This window comes from Platalea leucorodia, assembly GCF_965183815.1.
Source record: "Platalea leucorodia genome assembly, chromosome: 16".
NCBI lineage: Eukaryota > Metazoa > Chordata > Aves > Pelecaniformes > Threskiornithidae > Platalea > Platalea leucorodia.
The window spans coordinates 5174414-5199133 of NC_138838.1; the positions used below are offsets into that span (position 1 = coordinate 5174414).

Below are 24720 nucleotides of genomic sequence, written 5' to 3' on the forward strand. Positions count from 1 at the left end.
GGATTTTGGAGAGAAGTCCTGCCTGCTGGGACTGGGCAGCTCTTGCTGCAGGGACGCTAACTGCTCTGCTCTTCAACACAGATGGAGAACCCCAGCTGGCCTCCACCGTCATAGACACCATCATGGCTGGCCTGCCAGGACCACGGGGAGCCCCGGGCCCCGTTGGGCCACCAGGTAACAAACTCAGTTGAGCTGCAGACCTGTAATGATGGGGAAGATAATAAAATAAATTTCTGATGGAGACTGGAGTGGTCTGTGGGATGCCTGCAGGGAAAGCAAGTGGTCCTCATTGGAGGGGCAGTAGAACAGTGGGTCCAGGAGTGGGAAGGGTGGCAAGAAGTAACCAGGTTTCTTATCTGTTGATAGTGGCCGATTGTTTTACCTTTGGCAGGACATATCTTGAAAAGGGAATAATTAAAGACTATCTTCAAGAATGGGTTGTCCAGTGAATTCCTTTATGAGAGCAGAGTTGTTCTCACCGCTGCTGTGATCCTGTCCTGTCACTGTAGAGCTCCGCTGAGCAGGATCTGGCCAGCTGCTCTGTGATGTGTATGCAGACTTCGCAGACTTTGGAACTGGTTTGAGCTATTCCAGATTTTCACCAGTATAACTGAAATCAGAATCCGGGATGAAAATTCAGTGGCAAGTCGTCTTTTTCTCTGTGCTGATGGGTGGCTTAAATGATAGCACTCCTGCAAACATCAGCACTTCCCTGTATGATGCATATTTAGGAGTGAACTCCCATTAGTTACAGAAAAGGCTTTTCCTTTCATTATGAGGGCCTTTCATTTATCCTTCAATTCCTTTATTCTTTGACTTAAGCGTTTGTATGGTGCGTTAATGATTGAGGCTGATTCAGCTCTACTTTGTGTATAATGTCCACATTGTTTCACCTCAAGGGCTGTGACAACTAAAGCAGAGAGGAGCCATAGCTAAGTTCAGACTAAGCAAATATCCTGTCTTCCATTTGCAGGTATAATTTAACAGCTACTGTTGAGATATCATTATTTTTCCAAAAGGAATGAGTCTGTTAAGTGACTGTGTAAAACAAGGTGACCTGTTTAGACAGTGTTTAACTCGTCCTGGAAGCAAGCTCTTCTGTGGTACAGACTTTAAAAGAATTCATTGCCACTGGAGTGAGCAAAGAACAAGAAAGAGCTTTGCTTTGCCACAGCCAGCCTCTCACGCTGGCCATGTCCAAACCCCGTCTCCTTCATGTTCATCATCAACTTTCTGACAACACTAGAGAGACCGACCGTAGCAGGCTTGTGGACTTCCCTTTCCACTTACCTGTTTCAGAACAGCAAGTGTAGTATCTTGCTCTGATGTAGCTGTTTCGTGGATCTAGTTTAAGTTTTCTCAAAAGTTGTCACTTTAAACAATGGAAATGCAGCATGTTACTGACAGCCTTCCTGCCTATTTTCACCTTTTTTTTCCTCCCAGAGCTCTAACATCTTCCCTAGGGCATAGGGATATATTATATCAGAATGTGGGTATCCTGTAATCCAGCGTGTGACGAAGCACTTATGCTGTAGTCCTGTGATCGATGAGTGGCTCTTACCCATTGAGAGACTAAGCAGCACAATGAAAGGAAGTGCATGCATTTGGAATTTAGGGTCTGTCTATCTCAGTTTCCTTAAAATTGTCTCAAATGATGATTCTCACCAGGGCCACCGGGCGCATCAGGACCCAAAGGGCCACCAGGACCTATCGGAGTCCCCGGATCACAAGTAAGGCGCTGCAGTGCTTCGGGGCTGAGGGGCACAGTCGGGGGTTAGGTGTGAAACATTTTCTCATTGCACAAAGAGAGAGAGTAGTTTCTAAGTCTTAGATCTGATGTTTTGTTCCCCATGAAATTCTGTGATTTTAATGCCTTTTTTTCATTCTGAATTGTGTTGAGAGGTTGAAATGGTTGCGCTTTCCAGATTTTCCCTTAATCATAACAGTACATCTTGCTGTTGCTGTGTCAAAACATTTCACTGTGGCCTGAGCTGATGCAAAGGATTTGACGTGGGCTTTGCTAACACAGAAAAATACTGCGTTTCCTGTGGAAAGCGTAAAAAGAACAAAAATGCATCAATGGGCATTCACCAGTTCACCAAAGTGAATTTGTTAAGCCTAGCTTTTGAGAAATAGCTCTTTCTAGTCAAGAAAAATATCACAAATTCCCATCAGTTTGATTATTTATTGATACAAAAATTGTGGAGGGGGGAGGTAATAATGGCATGTGATAAACTCACTCAAAAGAATTTATGATGAGAAGGGCAAAGTACTCACATGGATGGAGAAAGCCAGTTAAATGGAAAGACGTAAAGTCGTGAACTGCCAAGCTACTCAAAATTGTGGTTGGCTGATACAAAGGGACTCCGGTTTTGGAAAGAGCATTACTTCATGTGGAGGTAAACCAGTAACATCAAATATTTCAAAGGAATCTAACATGACTAAAGTGATAAAAGTGACTGAAGAGCACAGAGAGAGAGAAATGTTAAATAACTTAGCAGAGGGGTGTAACGTAGATCCCGGTAAGAGGTTTGGAATTGCTAGAAATTAGAGAAAGGAGATTTTTACTACGTATTTATTAATCAGTTTGAAGAAGCAATGGACAGCAGGTTAGTGAAGGTTTGCCAGTGTAGCAGAATCATTTCAATTAGTGAATGCTCTGGAGAACGATGAGAAACTCCAGATAGATATGAACACAGTGGGAAATTTGGCAGCAAAATGAGAGATGCAGTTTAACATGATTAAATATAAGGTAATTCACAATTCATAAATAGGTTCTCTAGTACAGTCTGGCTTTTTCACATGCAGCACACATTATAAATTTTTGTTTTTACAACAGATTTGTGGAATTCAATGTTTTTGAGGATTCCCATGTAATTGTACACTGAAAGTCACTGTTGAGAGCTGTTGAGCAAAGGATGCTTTTGGACACTTAAGCTTTGGTGATGCTGCATGTTGGACATGGGGCCAAGTCTGGTTGGTGCCCTGCCTCGTTTGGCAGTCCTAGTTACCCTCCTAAGTCAGGCCTGAGTTTCTGAATCCGTTGTGCGTAGCTAAGCTGGAGGCCAGGGCACTGTGCAGCTTGGCGGTGAGCTGGTAGGGCTGACTGCAGGGAAGGAGCAACACGTTGATGGTGAGCATTGCTGCCTCCCAGCTGAAACTAGGAGGGTGCTCCTCCTTTAGACCCTTAATCACTAATGCCCAGTCTTGTTGGGCCGCTTAGCCAGATATTGAGGCTCCTCGCAGCTATGCCTCAAAAGCCCATTTCTCTGGACCCTGAGAGGTGGGGGTTTGTGGGGGCTGTCGTTAAGCAGGTTGGCTTCGATTCCAGCGGTCTGGAGTGGAGCAGTAGTCTCATTTGCTGCAGTCTCCAAGGCAATGTGCAAGTCACCTGAGGTAGAAAAAAGCATCTTGCATATGGTCGTGGGGAGCTGAGATGCTGAATATAAACAAACAACATTGTTCTCTTCCTGAGTCGTTTATAGCTGTGGCTTCGCCGGGTGGATAAGTTAAGAATTTGGATCGATTTCTGCGAAGCAGTTCAATTAGTAGAAATCTGGAGACTATGCCCTTCTTATCCGTTGGTGACTGCTTTATAGATTTGTTCAACCCAGGGAGCAAAATTATTAGTAGAGATTGGGCTTAATTTGAAAATTGTTTATTAGGGTGAGTGAATAGCTTCAAAATAATTTCCACTGCACAATCCAATTAATTTTCAGGTATGTATGCTTACTCATGCCACCCACTGAGGCAATTATGAAGAGGGGGAAAGTAGTGGGGATTTTTAAGCTAACCATACTATCTGTGTATTGATTTCTTCTTCATAACTGAGAACAAGAACTATCCTGTCATACTGACTCCTTAAAAAATGTTACATCAGTAGCCTGCGGTGCATTAAAAGACCCAAATAGAGGAGCATGCAGAAACTATAGGTCTCAGGATCTCTGCAAACAGAGCCTCCATTGTTGCTGCTTGAGGGTAAAAGAGAATCCAGCCCAATTGCTTAATGGGTGTATGGGGTTTTCAGGATCTGAGCATCACTGGGAAATGTATTCACTACGCTTACACAAAGGATGCACAGTAGAAATTAATTCCTTCTTGTTCTGCATCTCTTCTAGGGCTTACCGGGCTCTCCAGGACAACCTGGGCCAAAAGGCTCCAAAGGAGACCGAGGAGAGAGAGTAAGGCTTTACATACACGGAGAGATTCCCAGCAACATCTGGGGTGATGCCTCAGAAATTATATACAACATAGGTCTTTCAAATTCTGTGGGACTACAGCCATGAACAATTTTAAATGTTTCTAGGTCTTCTGCAAGAACCAAGATGATGGTTTACTGTACGGATAAAGGGTTGAATTGCTTGCAAAGTCTGGTGTTCCCTAAAGAGATTCAGGTAGCAGATACATGGTATATAAAAGACTTGTGGAGACCAACTTTCTTCTGCCAACCAAAGCTCTTTAGCGTGGAGTATTTTGGGTGGTCTAACTGAACTCTTCCTTCTGTGGCAATGAAGCAGTAAAAGCTCATCAGACTTTTCCTGAACCAAAGCCATTCCCCAGGTCAAATGAGGTTCTTAATATGTTTAGAATATTGAAATGCTGTTCTTAATATGTTTATGTACTGTATCTCAGTCCTTGATGGGTTGTGAAGTGCTAATAACTAAACATAGATAGAAGGGCTGTTTGAATGTTATTTCCAAACTGGTGAATTTTAGGAAATACCAGAGAAAAATCTAACAAGGGTACAAATGTGTCAGATTCCCAGTCCAGCATTCAGGCACTGGGAAGGGTTTCAAAGTGGCGTTTGGGCCTTCAGCTCCTTCCGTTCAGCTTACTCTCCAAAAGGCCATGGTCTTTGAAATCTCCTCTGAGAGACACTAGGAGCACAAAATCATTTGAGAATGCGGTACGTGGTGGAGGATCATTCAGCAATTGGATCTGCAAACTGTAGAAGTGGGCACAGATGGACTGTGGCCCATCACTGAGACCCTAGTGTGGAGCAGAGTCAAAGAAAGGAAGAAAGTTAAGGAGAAAAATATAGGTTGGTACCTCTAAAATGATGGATGTGTGCAGTGGTGGCTGCATTGACGCAGCCTTGTGCCACAGCTGTAGGAAACAAGTTCCCTTTTCTTCCAAGTGCTACTTTTACCGTCACATAGATGGAGGTGAATGTGGAGGTCACCACCCGTAAATGGGTGGCTGTAGATGATGTGCTTCCCCCATATGATGGCATCTCCTCTTCCTCATCTCTGCTCGCTCTTTCAATCCAAAAGACGGGGATGTCTGAAAGACAAATGCAAATTGGTTAACTCCAATTTGATGACTTCCCAAATTCATGAGAATAACCAGCAACAGACTTAAACTATGTTCCTCTGTCCAGCCAGTGTGCAAGGAGAGCAAGTCCCGGTGCCTGTTTCATTTCCTCCTGAGGCATCCACATCAAGGAGCAGCGATACCTGAGGATGGAGCACATATGCTTTTAAAAAGCTCTGTTTTATTTTGGTATCTTTGCACACTGTTTTGGGTGCTGGGTCCCTGTTCTCACGTAAGAAATCACTTGCAGCTCCCTGAAAGACAGAGGCCATTTTAAGTGACTGTTAGTAAATTTTTTAATAACAGTTTCTTTGTGCAGATCAGCCACTTTGGGCGTGTATTGGCTTTACTAATAGATTACAGTGATTTATTTCTGGGACTAGAATTTAAGATTCTGATAGAGAGCAAAACCTTAACTGACGAGATTTCAGCACAGGTTACTGACTGCAACTCATTGGCATTAAATGTTAATTTTCAGCTAAAAAAAAAAACAAAAACATGGTATATGGCAAAGTGTCAAGTTTCCATCCAGGAAACCAATAAGAGCTCTTCCTCAATGATTCATTTAACATTTTGCTTTAGTTTGCGGTTGACCATAGTGCTAAGGCTACACTTATTTTGAAACAAAAGCTTTGTTGCACTGTGTCCATTCAGTACAGACAAATCCTTTAGACTTTTATTTTCTTCCCTCCTTGTTAGATATTCAGAATTGTAGCTCTCTTTCTAGGTTTGGGACAAATGAGGTTTTTCAAATATCAGAATGTCTTGCTAAATAGAGAAAGTAAATTCTCTTTCCTGTCCTTCCTCTGTTAGCGTGGAAAGTGAAGCCAATTGCTTTTTCTGGCAGAATTTCTGTAGGATGTTCTGTGTGCTTTTTGTCTTTTGTGAGTGTGGATTTGAATGCTGGTTTTGACAACTACATGCTGCAATTTTGGGTTTGGTGGATACAAATTAGAGCTAGCTTTACACAGAGCGGAGGAGCTGTGCAGCTGCGAAGAAAAGCAGAGGAGGGTTTACAATATCTATTGAGATTCGGGAAAACGTTATTATACATTCTTCCTGCTTAATCTCAGCGTGAACAGATGTAGAAGAGACCTGAAGCAGTCTGAGTGCATCCCCTGGATGGCACATCTATATGTGTGCCGCTCACGATCAGCCTCTGTTCATCTTATTCTTAAACCGTGCCAGTGAGGGATACACCCCGTCACCTCCAGGCAGTCTTCAGAGGCACAGCTAGCAAGGGCCCGGGATAAAAGACATTTCTAACATCCAGCCTAAATATCCTTTGATCCCCTTTAAGCTGATAACATCCTTTCCTGGTCCCCCTGGACATAGAGAACAGTCTGTTTATGTATTTTGAGTGCGTTGTTATGTCTCCTCTCCATGATTTGCTGCTCGCCAGTACTTTTTCGCAGGCCTTACTCCCTCCAGTGCAGAATCCAAGTATTTTCCTTTGAAGATGCTCAGAGCACCTGACAAATTGGGCCTTCCTCCCAGCGCTCTTCGTGTCGATACGGGCCTTTGTCTGGTGCTGGCTAGCTGCTCACCGAGCAGCTCTCCGTGGTAAAGATGCCCAAGGCCCATTGGTTTTTTACACAAAGCAGTAGTTTGATGGATACAATAACAAAACAGCTCTCCCTTTTTGGCAAATACTACAAAAAGCTGCCGCCAGCTAGGTAGATTTTGAGGAAAAAAGGATGGGTTTGTTTCTGTGTGTGACTAGGGGAGAAGAGCCAGGTTAAACATGTGGCTGTTTCTTCAATGGATTTCTAAAGATGCTTTTAAATTTTGCTGCTTCTTTCCCAGCTCTTGCTTTCTCATGAAATAACCTACAACTGTTCTTCTGGTCAGGGATTCTGCCCTGCCCCAGCATGCTGTGGGGTGGGAAACCAACGCTGCAGAGCAAAACGGGGAGGGAGGGGAAAACGCTCAGTTCCATGGCGTTTCATTCCACCCCAAACCAACACGTATCATTTCAAAATGTTTCTGTTTAAAACAATTTAAAAAAAAAAACAAAACCAACCCAAAAAACCCCACTGAGAACAATGTGAAAATTAGCACAGCAGGAAAAAGAAACAAACCAACCAAAATATCGTACACGTGTTTTGATCAGTAGCTGTTGGGGTTAATGCAGGGATGTGTGTGTGGAGCAGGAGGCAGATTAAATCAGTGCTCTGTGGGAGTCTTGGGCTCTGTTTGCTGTCTGGGGCAGCATCAGCCCGTCAGTTTTACTAGAGAGAAGAATGAGGTATCTTTGTTAGAAACAAATCTCCAGCCAAATTCCTTCCTGGTATAATGTAACTGACTGCTGTAAAGTTCAAGAAATTGCTGATCGTCTTACTGAGAGGGTACTGAGCTGAGTAGCTCTGTATCAAACCAAACTTCTCCAAAGCGTGATGGGATTTGGAGCTGATGCTTGACAGAAAACCATGACCCCCTTTTGCTGTCTCTAAGTGATAATGTCAAGGGAAAGGAATTTTTTTCATATTACCCCAAAAGTGTAAGGTTTTTCATTAAGCCATCTTAATTCCACTAGTAAAAATTACACTATGTTCTTGTCAAATGGAAAAATATCTCCTACTGACACTTACTTTATTTCCAACAGGGGCAAGCAGGTCTGACTGGAGAGAGGGGCATTAAGGGATTTCCTGTAAGTGATGTGTGTGCAAGACTCAGATGGGTTTGGTGCCTGCCTGGCACCATAAATACCACCTAGCTGGACTGCAGCTGGTTCAGCCAGCTCTCTCAGATGCAATGCTTAGGTCAACTGTCTCCAGCTTAGACATTTGTTCAATAGGCAACCTCACCTTAACGTATTCCTCTGCAAATGAAACAGTCTTCCTGCATGTTAAGCATAGTGCTGAAATGCCGTGATCAGGAAGGCATCACGCCAACAGAGGAGATGTGCTTTGCTTGCGGATCCCCTCTAGCCAAACCTTGGCAGACAGGAGCCCTCTCCCTGCCCTGTGAGGTTCCTGGCACTACCAGCGCCCAAAGGTGGGCACTGTTAAACAACACAAAGTACATCAGCTGCTCTCAGCTCCCTCTTGCACCTTGGTCTGCCAAGCTGAGCTGGAAACCCTTTAATGAGATTAAGAGATGTCTCCAAATGATTTCTTGGCAATACCCAAACAGATGAACACAGGAGATGTCTGCACTGGCACATATGGCTAGGGTGCAAACAAACTGGTGGAGGTGAAAGTTGGCTGAAAGTGAGCTTGTGGAGTAAGTTGGGGTTTTTTTTTGGCTGGCAGCATCCAGAGAGGTCCTAGGTCCTCTGGGAGGTTCTCTTCTCTCTTCCTTAATTCCATCTTGTCATTTTTGTATGATTCACACAATCTTTTCTTCAGTCCTTCTTCCAATACCCACCCCTGCTCTGCAAGTATCTCAGGGATGTCCGACAAGTTTGAGGAGCCCAGGCATTTCCACTCTTTTATTCACCAGTTTGTTAGCCCTTGCCCTTGTTTTATGTTTAGCTTGGGGTTTAATCTCTCCATGTCATCTGTTCTTTGAGAAATGCATGACGTTCCTGGTTAGGGGGGAACATCAGACCAGTGTTCACAGCACATAGGGATCTTTGTTCAAGAAAAGCTTAATGAGCATCTTCAGAGGCAGAAAGTGATGTGACTAATTAATGAAAGCCGAATGGAGGATTTTATGTTCTAAATCAAAGCTGAACGTGTGCATGTTTGGGGGAGGGGAACAGTATTTTTATCTCAGTGTGAGATAAAAGCATTGCTCATTGAGATCTTCATGAGATGTGTATAGTCTTGTTGTAGGCCCGGGCCATGGCAGCCAGCCCCTCCTGGCCAAGTTCATCAGTGTTAGAAATGGTGATGACCTCCTGGGAAGCTGGTGGGAGCCAGGACAGAGCTCATGAGAGCGCTTTGGCCCTTGGCGTGAAGTGCCAGAGAGTCAGTTTGTTTTCTGCTGGTGAAACGCTTTTGCCTTTAATTTGTTCCTTTGGAGGGAAGGGATGCAAGTGATCCTGGACAGGGTCCTCAATCACATGAAAAGAAATTTCTGTTTATTGTCTGTTTTAGGGTGAACCAGGCAAGAAGGGTGAGGAAGGTGACAAAGGTGCTGATGTAAGCATGTATTTCTACTGGTTTTTTACTTTGTCTCTTTACTGTGCTTCAACCGTATTCCCCTTGGCAGGCTGCTTTGTGGAGGGCAAGGGTCCTGTCCACAGTTAAAAGTGCAGAGCAAGAGATGACTTGAACCTTGGGTTTGATCTTAATGCATGCTAGAAATCCTGGCCTTTGAGGTTTCCTTGGCCATGCTGTCAGCTGCCCTTCTCACCACGCTCTCTGAACACCTCCTCCGTCCCCAGTGGTCGTTCTGCCACACAGAGCTGCTGCAAGGTAGGGAATTACTCCCCCACTGTCCCTCCCACAAGCTCAGGGACAGACTCCCAGACAAGATCAAACTGCATGTGCAGAGAGAGAGCTGGAGTTCTCACATTTCTGCTCTCCTACCCTAAAATACTTCCCAGCATCTATCTGTCCCATCAAGGCCATATCTAAGGCAATGGGGGCAACAAACTACAGCTTGAGTGTATGTGAAAGTATGTGGACAGGCTTCAGGCAGCGTGCGGCCCAGCTAGGAGCTCTGTGGGAGGCAGCGTGAAGCCCATCAGGATGGGCTTGCGTGCCACTGTTCTGGTTTATAAGGGAGCAACAAGATGGTGCTAGCCACGTCCCACCTTCCTTGTGTACCAACAGAGAGAAAGCCCAGGTAACTCGCTGCTGTTCAAAGTAAATGTCAGATGAGAGCAAAACCTGTTCTCCAGGTAGTTCAGCATAGTTGGTAACATAAGCTTCACATTGTAAAGGTTTGACAGGAATATACACCCTGGGTTTGGCCCACTGCAGAAGCAGGAACCAAACTGAAAGGCTTGGCTTTGGGTCAGAGGCTCTGCAAACATGGGGTATAACTGAGGAGGTTTTTAAATAGGGATTTCTCCTGCATTTCTACTTAACACTTGCAGCTTATCTCCCTATTTACATCTGTTGGTTTTTTTGTTTTGTTTTGTTTTGTTTTTTTTAAAACATTCACGCTGCATAGTTTGGCATTATGGAGGCAACATTATGAACAAGAAGCCTATTCTGCAACATATACCAATGTTAGTTTTCTTTTCCTTCTTGCAGGGGGAAGGTGTTCAACAACTTCGAGAAGCTCTGAAGATTTTAGCTGAGAGGGTATTAATTCTTGAGCACATGATAGGAATTCATGGTAAGCGTTGCTAAGGTTTTCTTTCCTAGAGAACTGGGGGCTCTGTTTAGGCAGCTGCTGGATGGTTAAACATCCTCCCAGTCTCCTAAACTCTCTGTCTAGTATCTGTTTAAGCCGGGTTTTCAAAACTAGGTACCCAACTTAAAGGATGCTTAGAACTGTTGAGGACCTGGAGCTTCCACTAACCACACCAGTTACTCTGGCTTTACAGTAGCAGGTGAAATGACCCCCACAATAATTTTTATTACAGTTCAGAAAGCCAAGTCACAAGCAGCAGCTCAAGCCATGTGGCACAGATCATCTACCAGCTTCCCAGGGAGCTGCTTGTTCAAGTGTATAGGCTAGATCACTTAATCCTGTTAATGGCGTCTTCCAAGTGACTTCAACACCGCTGAGGCCCTTGCCTTGTGTCGCACTATATTTTACAGAGAAAGCCCAAACAGTGCTACATATTACCCTGAAAAACAGCGATCCCTGAATGTATGGTGATTATAACTTACAGAAAACTTATTTTCACAGTCAGATTTAAAGAAAGTCTCTCATGTTCTTTGTTCAGATAGATTTTAAGTTTTCTGTTGAGGCTATTTGCCATCACTGGTACAGTGTGTGGCATCATCCATTAAAGAGCGTTGTCTTCCCTTAACCAGAGTATGGGCTTGTGCAGTCGTCACAGATCAGACTTCTCCCGTTTCAGAAACACAGTACAGGCAAAATGTTGTTTAGATCTACTATCCCAGCCTGTGAGAAGCAACCCTCTTCCTTGGCACTGAGATGAGTATATTTTAACCAAGTCCCATAGCAGTTTTCTTTCTTATTTTCTCCTTGACACATGGCACCTCATTCCTGGCCTCACTTGTAAAGCAAGCTGCTCACACCTTCCTTCAGACTGACATCCGCTTTTATTATGAAGTGGCCTTTGGCTATTGATTTAGCCTATGAAAATGCTAAATAGCTAAAACATCCAGCAGTTCCTAAGCAAGTGACTTAAAGTGCACCTATTACTGTGCAGTAAGGCAGCATGCTTCGAGAGCCCCCAGCCTCCTTCTGCAGCCAGCACAGTGCTAACATGAAAATGCTGCTGGGCACTTCAAAGCCGAAACAGTGTCACTGCATCGTGCTGTTACGTGGCTGAGCTGGCTTAGGTCTCAGCACTGCTCTTCATTTTCAATGGGCATGTGTCTTTTAGAGGCCCAAAGTACTATTTCCAGAAGCAATAGGCAGCAACAGCTTAAGCTTTTTGGGAAATCATGAATCACAAACCCATGATTTAACCACAGTCACCCTGCCCTTACCTCTGCATTAATCCTAGTTTGCTTCATATTTTCATTGGATTTTATACACCAAGGGCAGGAAGAGATGTTTTTACGCTGCTTTGCTTTGAGATGGAGGAGGTACCAGGACGACACCCACTAGATTACCTAGGCAGCAATCGGTCCCCAGCCCGTACGTTCTCCGGGCAAGAGGGGAAGGGGAACCCCGTCCATAGGCACAGCGCAGAGTATTTACAGGACCCAGGGCCTGGCCCTCCATTACCTTTTACTTTGTACCTTCATTTATACTAGTATAAAGCAAGATGTCAGCTCTTCAGGGAGCTTGTGTAGACACTGGGGCTTGGACTGGGAGAGTCACGCAACTTTGCCCCTGCAGAACTGCCTAGTTTATCTATTTTAGACGTTGCCTGTTTGGCAATGCAGCAGCAACGGGGCATGCGCTGCTGGTATTTTGAAACGGTCATTTTGGCAAACGATTTTTACTGACATAAATGTATTTTCAGTTGTTGCTTGGGATGGAGGTGAGTTATTTATACACATGTATGCTTCTATACCAGTGTAACTGCATCAGCAAAAACGGATGGGTAATTCTACAGTGTAGTTAAGGCCATATTTAAATGCCTATGTTGTCTGACTTGATATGAATAGTTCCTTTTTTATCTCATAACAGTATAGATAATTGTATTTTTACTCCGTGCTTTTGAGATAGTTTCATTCTTTAACTTAAGACATATTTTAGGCCCTACAAAAATACTGTTTAGAAAGAGAACTTGGAAAGTAAGGCATTTTTTCCTTGTGCAATTACGTTCATCCCTTTATGTGTATATGGTTAAAAAAACCAACAGAAAAACACATAAAATAACAAAACAGAATATCCTTGAGGACAGACCTCCCTGCACTGAAAGGCACCACACAGGTTTAGATCACCCAGCACCAACTATCCAGCCATGTTCCCACCGTAGGTGTTAAGGATTTTACCACAGGTTGCTGGGCAGCCCGACTCAGCCCAGCTTTAAAGACCCACGCAGAAATGCCAATCGCATGCTCTCATTTTCCCAAGAAACTTCAAAATCAGTGTGGTTTCCAAAACCGCAGCCACCCAAGCAACAAGGCAAAACATACCAGCAAACAAACCTATGCTCTGCAATGGGAGGGCAGTTTGAGATTATCTGGCCTAGCAAACTGCAGAGAGCAGCCCAGCAGGACGCACGAAAGCCCAAATTATTTGGCAGTGTTTACCTCCAGCGAACACAGCACAAGTCCTCCAGCAGCCAAGCGCTCACTTGAAACAGAAATGCTGCCTCGTGGGATGAAACCAAGGCTGGGTGTCTGGCTTGTGAGGCTGGGCTCTTGGCAGGGAAACAAGCAAACGTCCATCTCTGAAGGCAAAAGGAAGAAGAAACTCAGGCATTAAAAATGATGAGGCAGCATCAAGTTATCAGCATCTGTTGCTGACTGCTGGGAAAATAAAAGAGTGGCCGTAGTCAAATGTATATTTAGCTTTGTAGGGCAGGATGCTGTAGGAAGAGGAGGTGTGTGTTACCATGACGCATGCTGGGAGAATGGACAGCTAATATTTTTTCCCAGCTTTATTGCTAATTTGGCTGTAGCCTAGGGTGAATCAATCCTTTTGGTTCAATCTTTTCAGTGCCTCAAAATGTCCTCCTTTACAAGGAGTGAAATGGTACTTAAACCCCCAGGAGCATCACTTCCCAGTGACCACTTGGCCTCATCCTTCAATAACAGGAGTCTGTGGGCAATGCTGAGTAGCAGCTACAGCCTAAGCAAAATTATAATCAATAAAAGAACAGCGCTTTCTAAATGGAATTACAAATGAGAACAGGACCTGCTGGGCCACATGCAGTAAGAGTACTTACCCCAAAGAGTTTAGACAGAGCCGAGGGAAAAGACCTAACCTAGGAGTAGTGTGATGGCAGCAAGCATGTAACTCCACAATTGCTTGCTGGATGGAAAGACAACAGGAAGGACAACACTTCTTCCAGAAGAGGTATCATTCAGAAGGGCCCATTTACTCTTTCCTTAGCCTCCCCTTTTAAATAGCGCTCTCCCGTGACTTTCTCTCCTTACAGACTCTTTATCTTCCATTGAGCCAGGCTCTGGACAAGATGTGATCCCGGGCTCCCCTCTGCGGACCAGCATCAAGATCAAACGTGGAGGACCCCAGCAGCCGCAGGCCTACCAGATCCTGTCTTCACTGCTGGATGACAGTGAAGCCAAAAGGAGAAGCAATCGGATGAAGTAGGAGCATCTGTGTGTTCTCTGTGCCTGTTCACCAGTTAAAGATACAGTATCCCAGTGCTTAATTGCAGAGTGCAAATGAAGTGGGTAGGAGGCTGCAGTGTTGGTGACTGGGTTTCCTTACCTGGCCAATACTACGCCCTTATTGCAGGGAATGTCTTATCCATAGCTCAGAGAGGGTCTTAGGAACATTTTTCTTGATTTTGTTGTTTTGCCTTTGGAATACCAGATGGCAGGTGTCCTCAGAAGCTGTCTACAGAAATGACACCTCCTGACTGTGTCTCGAGAGTTTAATCCTCCCCTTGTTTCCTCACTGCCCTTGAAAGTTACTCAGTTAAAGCACTGCTTAACTGGCTGAGACAATCAATCCCATCTAGACTCAAAGCCAAGCCTTAGCCTTGTCCATTGGTATAGTTGGTGGCATCCGCTTTTATTTCATGTGATGGTGTCATGCTGACTTCCAGGTGAAGATACCACTTCCATAGGCCATTAAAGCATGACCTGCAAGGGTTTCTTTTAAGCAAAGAACAAATTGGAAAATTCAAAGAACATCTAAAACTGTTACTCTGAAAAGTCAGGTTACTCTCTGGACTTTAGCATCAAAATCTTGGCTTTTCTTGTTGCTACTTGCATGTAAGTGGCATTATTTCTATTTGTGGTTGGCTAAGCAAGGACTTTTGATGGAAATGTTCATGGCAACATTGACTTGCTATCTATCTTCAGTGAGATTAGACTGTTTCTGTGAAAATATAGAGCAGTTTGTATGAGATACAATGGAATTGTGCAAGAATTTTCCCATATTGTGTTCAGCTTGTGCAAACATCCAGAGATAATTAATTGAAGTAGTAGCAATAACTATTCACAGAAAAGGATATTTTGCAATAGTTGCTTAATCCTACATCAATAAGGAAAAATGTTTTCACACTGTTTTGTTTTTATCTTGTGAGTAAATCCTTGCCCTTTGAATCTGGAGACAGTGTAGTAGCAAACCACAGCCTAAGGAATTAGAGTCTTATCAAGAGCTTGTCTTGCACTGGGAGTTAAATACAAAGTCATTTTGCTTTTTGCAATAACTTCTTATTTTGAAGGAAGTCCCAGCTTCCAGGGTTAAGAAGCTGAACCTGCCCTTCAGTGACAAATGAATCACTACGCCTGCTCTGCAAACCAAATCGGACAAGTTGATGTCATTCATGTAGACAGTGATTTTTGTTAGGAAGGGTGAGACTAATCAACAGAACCGATGGAACTATTTTTTAAATTTTTTTTAATCCCCCTGCCCCTTCTGACAGTTTTCAAATTCAGCCCAGGATGAAAGTGAGCAAACTGAGTTTGTGTTTGTCATTTTATGGCATAAGTCAGGTAAATTGGTCACATTCTATCTGGTGCCTAGTGCAAGATACAGCTATCTGGAAAAGGCAAACTGTACTGCTACAATATTTCTGTCAAAAGCTGTTGCAAAGACCAACAAATGTATGGTCCATGTATTCAGCAACCCTTGCCACCCAAAGTGATCTTCCTAAGGCAAAACCAGAAGCATGTGGTACACTGGAAATGAGGCTTAAAATGAAGGAGCTCTGCCAGCCCAACATTAGCCACACATTAAATTAACTTTCCATATACATTGTAAACATGGTAGACCTACAGAGACATCAGAACATCCAAATCTTTCCTCGGAAGAGCATTACATTTTCAGAAATGAACAGGTTACAGGCTACTTCAGGATGACTGAATTCACCGTATGTCTTCATTTGGCCCTGTCCTGTAGAAATCCAACCATCTGTCCCAGACCAGGTGAAATGGTGTAAGTTGATGCTGAGCAAGCACCAGAAACTTGTCCTCATACAGAAGCTTTTTACTGCTGTACAGCTACATAATCAACAGCCTTGGCTTAGGCTGGCTTGGAGACTGCAGTAAATGCATTTACTTGCCCTGCTTTTGAATCCTCGCGCTGCTTGGCTAATGCCAGCGGCGGAGCTCGTTCAGCAGTCAAGGCCCGTAGTTCAGGTTGTGCTTCCATATGCCCAAGTTTTCCTTTGGACATTGCAAAGGATTGAGCCCAAAGCGTTGCTAAAGTTTGGGGAGTTGAAGGCAAGGTACGATCAGGTGCTCTCTTTCCCTAAGACCCCAACATTTGAAGTGAATGCAGAGTTTTGCCAAGAGCTGATGCTTCGGGCTCCAGCATTCCTTTGCCTGCCCGTACTCTGAATTACAGCTGGAGTGTGACACAGGCAGAAGACAAGAAAAGAAGTAAAACTGCCCAAAGTCAAGCAGGTTACTGACCTCAAGCAGTCGTCCTGTATTCCTAATCCTTTTGGGAGAATGAAATAAAGTCTCTTGAATGCATCTTAGTTTCAAATCCAGCACTAACTCTAAATCCAGTGCTAACTCTATGGACAGTATGTATATAAATGATGCTGAATTAAATCAGTGTCTTAAAGAAGGCTGGCAACCAGCTCTCAGCCTAAAAACGGTCACACATACAAACAGCTCAGGTTTTCAGCGTTTAGCGAAGGACTGAAGTGCTGTACAGCAGCCCGTGTCCCTCCAGTCACTGCTGTGAGGGCAGTAGCTCTGTTGGTGGGCAGCTGAGCATGGTGCAGCCACTGACATACACTCTTGGACTCATCTTTCCATTTCAGAATTAAATGTGCAAAAGAAGATGTTTCCCCATTTGCCGGCTGATTACCGTGTAGGAATTGAGAAGTACTTGATTACCTTTTTGTTGAATCGAGACCATCTTGGTCTTGATCACATGGGCATTACAAGACAAAGCCGGTGGCTTCCAGGAGACAACCCCTTATGCCTGCCCGGAGGCGCTGGAAAATCAGGCCCTGCAGACTGAGGAGAAATCCCAGTTCGGTCTAAGCACGTACGCTGGGCAGGTTGGTGCTACCTATAGTTGCTTGCCACATTAAGAAAGTGTCCTCATGGCAGTTTCAGGAACTAAACTAAACCAAAGCAGTCTTTAAAAAGGGAAACGGCAAAATTCAGGTTCACTGGTCCTATAGCGACAGGGTGGAATTTGGGAGGAGGGAGTACAATGAGGCCTTTTTCACTTCCTTGACATTTTGGAGCCTTCACACTGAATTAAAAAAGAAATTTTTCTTCCTCCAAGTTTGTCTTCCTGAATTCAAAGCTATTGCATTAGCTTGATGTGTGCTCTCTTGAAGTCATTCATATTGACTAGGATTTTGGATTTTAAATTATTTAAAACAAATTACTGGCAAGAGGAAAGGGAATTTAATGGAAGTTGTTTGCAATGAATCCTGCCAAGTCAATTGTCAAAAGACTGGTTAGGTTTGGGTTGCAACCATTTTAATTATTGATTTTTCCAGATTTCTGTATGAGCTATGTAATTTTTTTTCTCCCCACACTTCTTGCTTTATTTAGCTACATCTCTCTCTTACACGGTACTGTATCTTTAATTTGCGTGACAGTAGGATTATACCAAATGGACTTTCTCTCTCAGCTGGGGTTTCGTTCCCCTCTACTTACAAAAGGGTTGGACCACACTGTTGTGCAGTCCTAGTTTACTTATGGTTTAAAGGTGAACACAGCCTGACACGCTGATATTAATGATATTCATGACTAAGCAAACCACTCCAACCACATTTTCCATCTTAGGCAGGGTACTAAGGTTCATTTTAGCCAGGGCATATAATGCATCTTGCCGTGTCTATGTAACTTAGAGAGTGGATTTATTTTGAATGCGTGCTCATTTAGAAATATATTTTAATTGAAATGTTTAGTGCTTTATCTTACATGCATACTGTGCAATACCATAGTGTGTTCTTTTCCTTTTTTTTTTCCTAAGACTTTTTTGAAATTCTTAATGTTTCTTTGAGCTCCAACGTGTGTTTGACTTGGATCGGTTCTGGTAGTAGTAACGCATTTTCCTCGCCTTGGGCTAACCAGAAGCAGCAGCAGCACATTGCACAACCAAAAAAAATCTTTGCAATTCGTGCACCCTGATGTTCACCAGCAACCTGGTACTCCTGGGAGGCGGAGGATGCTTCTCCCCAGAGTATCTAATTTGCACTTACTGTAAAGAATTGGTAGCAACCCAGGGAAATAGGAATAAACTAGAGAGAAGAGCCCTCACCTGCTCCCACCAAACTCCACAGTAATCTTGCCATCAACTTTCAAAGGAACAGGCCACAAAAACCAGATCCAGCTCTTCAGCTAGCAGGGACTGGTGCTGCTTGCAGCGGAGCAGAGCACAGGGCTCACAAGCGGCTTGCTGAGAGTTTGGCTCTCTGCTTGGGGTTCGCTCCCAGTCTCTGCAATGAACTATTTTATTGTGGGAACCTGACCACTGCGACAAAGGCTTCTAAAAGACAATCAGCTTCTGGAATTACTTCTCGATACAATTTATTGGAAATCCGTTCTCCTCCAGGTTTACAGCTTCTGTCTTATTCGAGATTACATTCCGTTCTGGTGTTTGGTGGTGTAGGGATTTAAACTACTCGCAGTTTCCGTGATTGCATTGAAACCAAGCAATTCAAAGGTGCTATAATTGTTCACAAAGCACATTCCCGTCCACAGAAGGAAATGTTAACTTTTTCACTAGTTATTTTACACAGTATTTTTTAATTTATATCAGTGTGTTTCGTATGTGTGCAAATGGTCCCGGCTTCTCTCATTGTAACAAGCTTTACAACCATTTGGTCTTTTATAGGGCAGCCATATGCAGTATTTTGCAATCATGTATAATTTCTTAACTTAGAGCAAGAATAAATCTCATCCGACTCGGTGAACTCATTTATGGCAGGCTCTAATGTTGGTTGTAAACATAACCTGTTTGTTCCACCTCTTGCATGGGTACTTACCTGTTTTCATATTGCTATGTTATTGTTCAAATTATCTATTTCTCTTTATTTGCTATGGGTTTTGTTACTGTATATGGAATGTTTTGTATTCAGCATTTTCTTACAGAGCAGAGTGGGAACAGTATTCAAGAACCCACAAATACCAAAGACCTTTCATGTAATGCACTGAGAATAAACATGCTGTAAATGAACGGGATGTCAGGTGTCCTGTGTTGGCGAAGTTCAGAGCAAGTTCAAGGCAACTGCATCCTGAAATAAATCACATGATCCCCTGTAAATCACAGACAATTTTTTTTCCCCTACTGATCAGATTACACTGCAGATACACAGATACCAATACTGGAGCAAAGCCTAAGTCTTGCAAACACTGGGAAATGTCCGCAGTGTCAAGGCCTCTGCTTCATACAGCTTTTTGCATCACTGATGAGGACACCCGCAAGGTTACCTGATGCCAAACGTTCCCATGCAGCACTTCTCCGCATCTCTCAGGGTGTATTTATATTGGTTTTTGTGTCCTAAGACCTCCAACTCTGATATATTTATCCTTGCAAAAAGTCCTCTGAGGGAAGGCAGTTCTGTTAATCAGTACTGTACAGATTGGGAGTTGCTGGATAAAAGGCTAAATTAATTTCTCGGGACGTTTGTGGCTGCGCTGCCCTGCCAAGCACCGAATGAGCATCAGGCCCGTGTTGGTCTCTGGGCCATTATGGCCACTGATTGTAATCACAGCAAGGGGAAACGGCACTTTTCCTAACGCTTACCCAGCACAAGAAAAAATCAATGGTAGAGTTGAACAGATTGAACTTCTAGCAGGAGCTGATTAAAATATATAGATATAGATATATATATATATCTCCACACACACAAACAAAGCACAGTTACTCTCTGAATACACTGTCTTAACTCTTCATTAACCACATGCTCAGCAGCAAGCTGCTGTACAGCTTACTCTTGAAAGCCTGATAAATGTTACCACTGTGGTAAGAATGGCTGCGACAGTCTTGCTCCCCGCATTTCAGCGGGCTGTACGCCCCCAGGGCAGGGCTGCCGGGGCACCCCACCGCCACGCCGCCTGAGTCAGCACCCGTAACTCCTCCTCACTGGGACAGGACACTGGGGACAGGGAAACAGCGATCTTGGTAGGGGAGCAAACGATTCCGAAGCTTCCCAAGCAAGAAGAGAAAAGAAAAAGTAAGAAGGGAAATCACATTACCCTATTTATCATGGCTCCCTCTTCTAAGACAGTGTGTCTACAGTTCACAAAAAAATGGTGACAACTTGGTTCAAAGATGGGTTGGGAAATATTTGACTGCTCCAGACTTAAGGAAATCATTTGCTAGGCTTCAAAGAGAGACGGGTAGCTGATCAGGCCCAACTTAGTTCTCTCTTTTATGAGAGAGGGAGAGAGACCCAGCCATGCCAGAGGGCAGGTCTTCCCCACCCCACTCAGAGCAGAATCAAGCACCCTTAGACAAAGCCAATCCCTTTTCTTTTCTTAATCCACGTGACAAACCGGATAGCACACGTCCTTTACAGCCCAGCAAGGACAGAATCCATTAACCACTGTTTGGCAGAGAGAAAACCAACACTGCACTCTTCTAGTGATGATGATAGATAATTAACCATTGCAACACTTTGCCAGAGGATGTGGTAGAGCTTTTACTACTAGACCCCACCCCCACGCATGTACATAGCGTAGGTGTCACTTGCGTGACTGCCGATGAAAGGCTGGTTTGTCTGGACCTGGATGGAGTTAACGTTCAGCCAGGAATGTTATACAACAGTTGAACTTTAGACCTGGTTCAGAAAACGAGTTGACTGAGAGTCTAACAGTGCACGCTAGGATCTTGGCAGCAACATTCTCGCTACTGCTCGGTCACAAACACGTCTTCAGAAATGGGTAGCGCCTCCGTCTACCTGGTGACAGGAGGATGTGGTTTTATTGGGGAGAAGATTGTAGAGCTCCTGTCTCAACAAGACTACATCAAAGAAGTCCGAGTTTTTGATTCAGTAGCAAGAGAAGAAGTAGAAAAATTCACCACAGGTAAGAAAAAGGCATCATCATCTTCTATATAGCGGCCATACGCGTCCCTTTCAAGGCAGCTGGTATTACGTTGGAGGTGCCCCAGTTAGAGGCATGGGGTGGGAACCGGGATTAAACAGACTGCATGAAGAGTAACTTCCAGTTCAGAGCGGCTTTTCAGCATAGGACTAAATCAAAGCAAAAAGATCCATAGTGCGTATGGAGTAGTGCGAAGCAGTAGCTGGATACGGCAGACGACTCCTGCAGGAACAGCCCTCCTATTCCTGCAGGAGTTTTGCGTCAGTACGGACACAGGGATCACCGCTTCCCTCAGCTGAGCCGGGGCGCTCTGAGGCCGGGCTGGCTGCAGCAGGCTGTGCGACGGGGGAACGAGGCAGAGAGAGAATTCTGCAGTGCGTAAGAGCGTAGATTAAATCTGTTGTTATTTGCAACTCGCCTCACTTCCTCATAAGTTTCCGTACAGTTCAAGGCGGTCGAGCTGGCTCATCTCAGGCAGCAGCAGCTGCCCAGGCCCCCTCCCTGCAAGCCCCGGAGCCTCCTGGGCATCTGCCTCCTCCAGAGTTGGCTGCCTTTGCCCACTTGTGCTTTCTCTGAATTTGCCTCTGGGCTTACGGAGACCCGCAGAGTCATCACCTCACGTGACAATTCAAACTGTTAGAAGAGGATGTGGTTAGGGACTTTTGGGTTTTTTTTTAACCTTCCTATGATGGGAACAACTACCCCTTTAGGTGCAACTACCCATCTGTTCGCAAAGGGAGGCCTTACTCTGCGTGAGCCTTGGCTGTAGTAGAGGACCTGGGCTGTTTCTGTCAGAGACGTGACAGTTCTTGTTCCTGAACTTGTTTTTTATTTCCTAACAAAACCAAGAGACGTGTAAATCACAGACAATTTTTTTTCCCCTACTGATCAGATTACACTGCAGATACACAGATACCAATACTGGAGCAAAGGCTAAGTCTTGCAAACACTGGGAAATGTCAGCAGTGTCAAGGCCTCTGCTTCATACAGCTTTTTGCATCGCTGATAAATTAATTAATTAATTATTTAATTAATTTCTCGGGACATTTGTGGCTGCGCTGCCCTGCCAAGCACCAAATGAGCATCAGGCCCGTGTTGGTCTCTGGGCCATTATGGCCACTGATTGTAATCACAGCAAGGGGAAACGGCACTTTTCCTAACGCTTACCCAGCACAAGAAAAAATCAATGGTAGAGTTGAACAGATTGAACTTCTAGCAGGAGCTGATTAAAATATATAGATATAGATATATCTCCACACACACAAACAAAGCACAGTTACTCTCTGAATACACTGTCTTAACTCTTCATTAACCACATGCTCAGCAGCAAGCTGCTGTACAGCTTACTCTTGAAAGCCTGATAAATGTTACCACTGTGGTAAGAATGGCTGCGACAGTCTTGCTCCCCGCATTTCAGCGGGCTGTACGCCCCCAGGGCAGGGCTGCCGGGGCACCCCACCGCCACGCCGCCTGAGTCAGCACCCGTAACTCCTCCTCACTGGGACAGGACACTGGGGACAGGGAAACAGCGATCTTGGTAGGGGAGCAAACGATTCCGAAGCTTCCCAAGCAAGAAGAGAAAAGAAAAAGTAAGAAGGGAAATCACATTACCCTATTTATCATGGCTCCCTCTTCTAAGACAGTGTGTCTACAGTTCACAAAAAAATGGTGACAACTTGGTTCAAAGATGGGTTGGGAAATATTTGACTGCTCCAGACTTAAGGAAATCATTTGCTAGGCTTCAAAGAGAGACGGGTAGCTGATCAGGCCCAACTTAGTTCTCTCTTTTATGAGAGAGGGAGAGAGACCCAGCCATGCCAGAGGGCAGGTCTTCCCCACCCCACTCAGAGCAGAATCAAGCACCCTTAGACAAAGCCAATCCCTTTTCTTTTCTTAATCCACGTGACAAACCGGATAGCACACGTCCTTTACAGCCCAGCAAGGACAGAATCCATTAACCACTGTTTGGCAGAGAGAAAACCAACACTGCACTCTTCTAGTGATGATGATAGATAATTAACCATTGCAACACTTTGCCAGAGGATGTGGTAGAGCTTTTACTACTAGACGTTTTTCAAATTTAGAGAGGACTTTCTCCTCCTAAATAAGAGAGAGAGTGTGTGTGTGTGCCCGTGCACGGGTGTATGTATGTATACATTCCAACTCCAAGAAGAATTCATTTAGAAGAGCCATACTGGATAATCAAACTGGTAGAGTTGGTGATCATAAAGTTAAAGATGACCCTTCCTAAACCTGCCTGTTTTGTGCACAGTACAGCTCAGCACTGGCTAGATCTGCTGCCATACACCATTTATACAAATTCACTAGTGCATGGGAACGAGATCTTTTTTTTTTTTTTCTTGGTAGCTTCACAACAAAAGATGGCTGCTGTAAGCACACGGCTAGGACACACCATCTTTGCGCAGCACCCAGAGAGGTCTAGGCTACACCGACTGACAACCCGGCCCGTGGGAAACATCTGACATCAAAGTTTCAGACCGAGACGGGCCACACAGCAATGCAAGCTGGAGGTGCCCCGCTGAGCGTACGCTACCGCGGTGGAAGGGAAAGGCTGAGGCAGAGGGAGCAGAATTGGCCTGTACATAGCGTAGGTGTCACTTGCGTGACTGCCGATGAAAGGCTGGTTTGTCTGGACCTGGATGGAGTTAACGTTCAGCCAGGAATGTTATACAACAGTTGAACTTTAGACCTGGTTCAGAAAACGAGTTGACTGAGAGTCTAACAGTGCACGCTAGGATCTTGGCAGCAACATTCTCGCTACTGCTCGGTCACAAACACGTCTTCAGAAATGGGTAGCGCCTCCGTCTACCTGGTGACAGGAGGATGTGGTTTTATTGGGGAGAAGATTGTAGAGCTCCTGTCTCAACAAGACTACATCAAAGAAGTCCGAGTTTTTGATTCAGTAGCAAGAGAAGAAGTAGAAAAATTCACCACAGGTAAGAAAAAGGCATCATCATCTTCTATATAGCGGCCATACGCATCCCTTTCAAGGCAGCTGGTATTACGTTGGAGGTGCCCCAGTTAGAGGCATGGGGTGGGAACCGGGATTAAACAGACTGCATGAAGAGTAACTTCCAGTTCAGAGCGGCTTTTCAGCATAGGACTAAATCAAAGCAAAAAGATCCATAGTGCGTATGGAGTAGTGCGAAGCAGTAGCTGGATACGGCAGACGACTCCTGCAGGAACAGCCCTCCTATTCCTGCAGGAGTTTTGCGTCAGTACGGATACAGGGATCACCGCTTCCCTCAGCTGAGCCGGGGCGCTCTGAGGCCGGGCTGGCTGCAGCAGGCTGTGCGACGGGGGAACGAGGCAGAGAGAGAATTCTGCAGTGCGTAAGAGCGTAGATTAAATCTGTTGTTATTTGCAACTCGCCTCACTTCCTCATAAGTTTCCGTACAGTTCAAGGCGGTCGAGCTGGCTCATCTCAGGCAGCAGCAGCTGCCCAGGCCCCCTCCCTGCAAGCCCCGGAGCCTCCTGGGCATCTGCCTCCTCCAGAGTTGGCTGCCTTTGCCCACTTGTGCTTTCTCTGAATTTGCCTCTGGGCTTACGGAGACCCGCAGAGTCATCACCTCACGTGACAATTCAAACTGTTAGAAGAGGATGTGGTTAGGGACTTTTGGGTTTTTTTTTAACCTTCCTATGATGGGAACAACTACCCCTTTAGGTGCAACTACCCATCTGTTCGCAAAGGGAGGCCTTACTCTGCGTGAGCCTTGGCTGTAGTAGAGGA

At 44.7% G+C, this 24720-nt stretch overlaps 1 protein-coding gene across 1 annotated transcript in view; it reads left to right on the forward strand.

Moving 5' to 3' along the window:
• COL26A1 (collagen type XXVI alpha 1 chain) overlaps positions 1 to 14082 on the forward strand; it is a gene marked incomplete at both ends in the record, with an annotated part of 177283 nt that extends 163201 nt beyond the window's left edge. Inside the window, 7 exons of the mRNA XM_082328198.1 lie at positions 82 to 174; positions 1669 to 1730; positions 4119 to 4181; positions 7919 to 7963; positions 9357 to 9401; positions 10464 to 10548; positions 13910 to 14082. Of these exons, the coding sequence (XP_082184324.1) occupies positions 82 to 174; positions 1669 to 1730; positions 4119 to 4181; positions 7919 to 7963; positions 9357 to 9401; positions 10464 to 10548; positions 13910 to 14082 (566 nt within the window). The remainder of the gene's footprint in view (positions 1 to 81; positions 175 to 1668; positions 1731 to 4118; positions 4182 to 7918; positions 7964 to 9356; positions 9402 to 10463; positions 10549 to 13909) is intronic.
• Positions 14083 to 24720: the final 10638 nt, after the last annotated feature.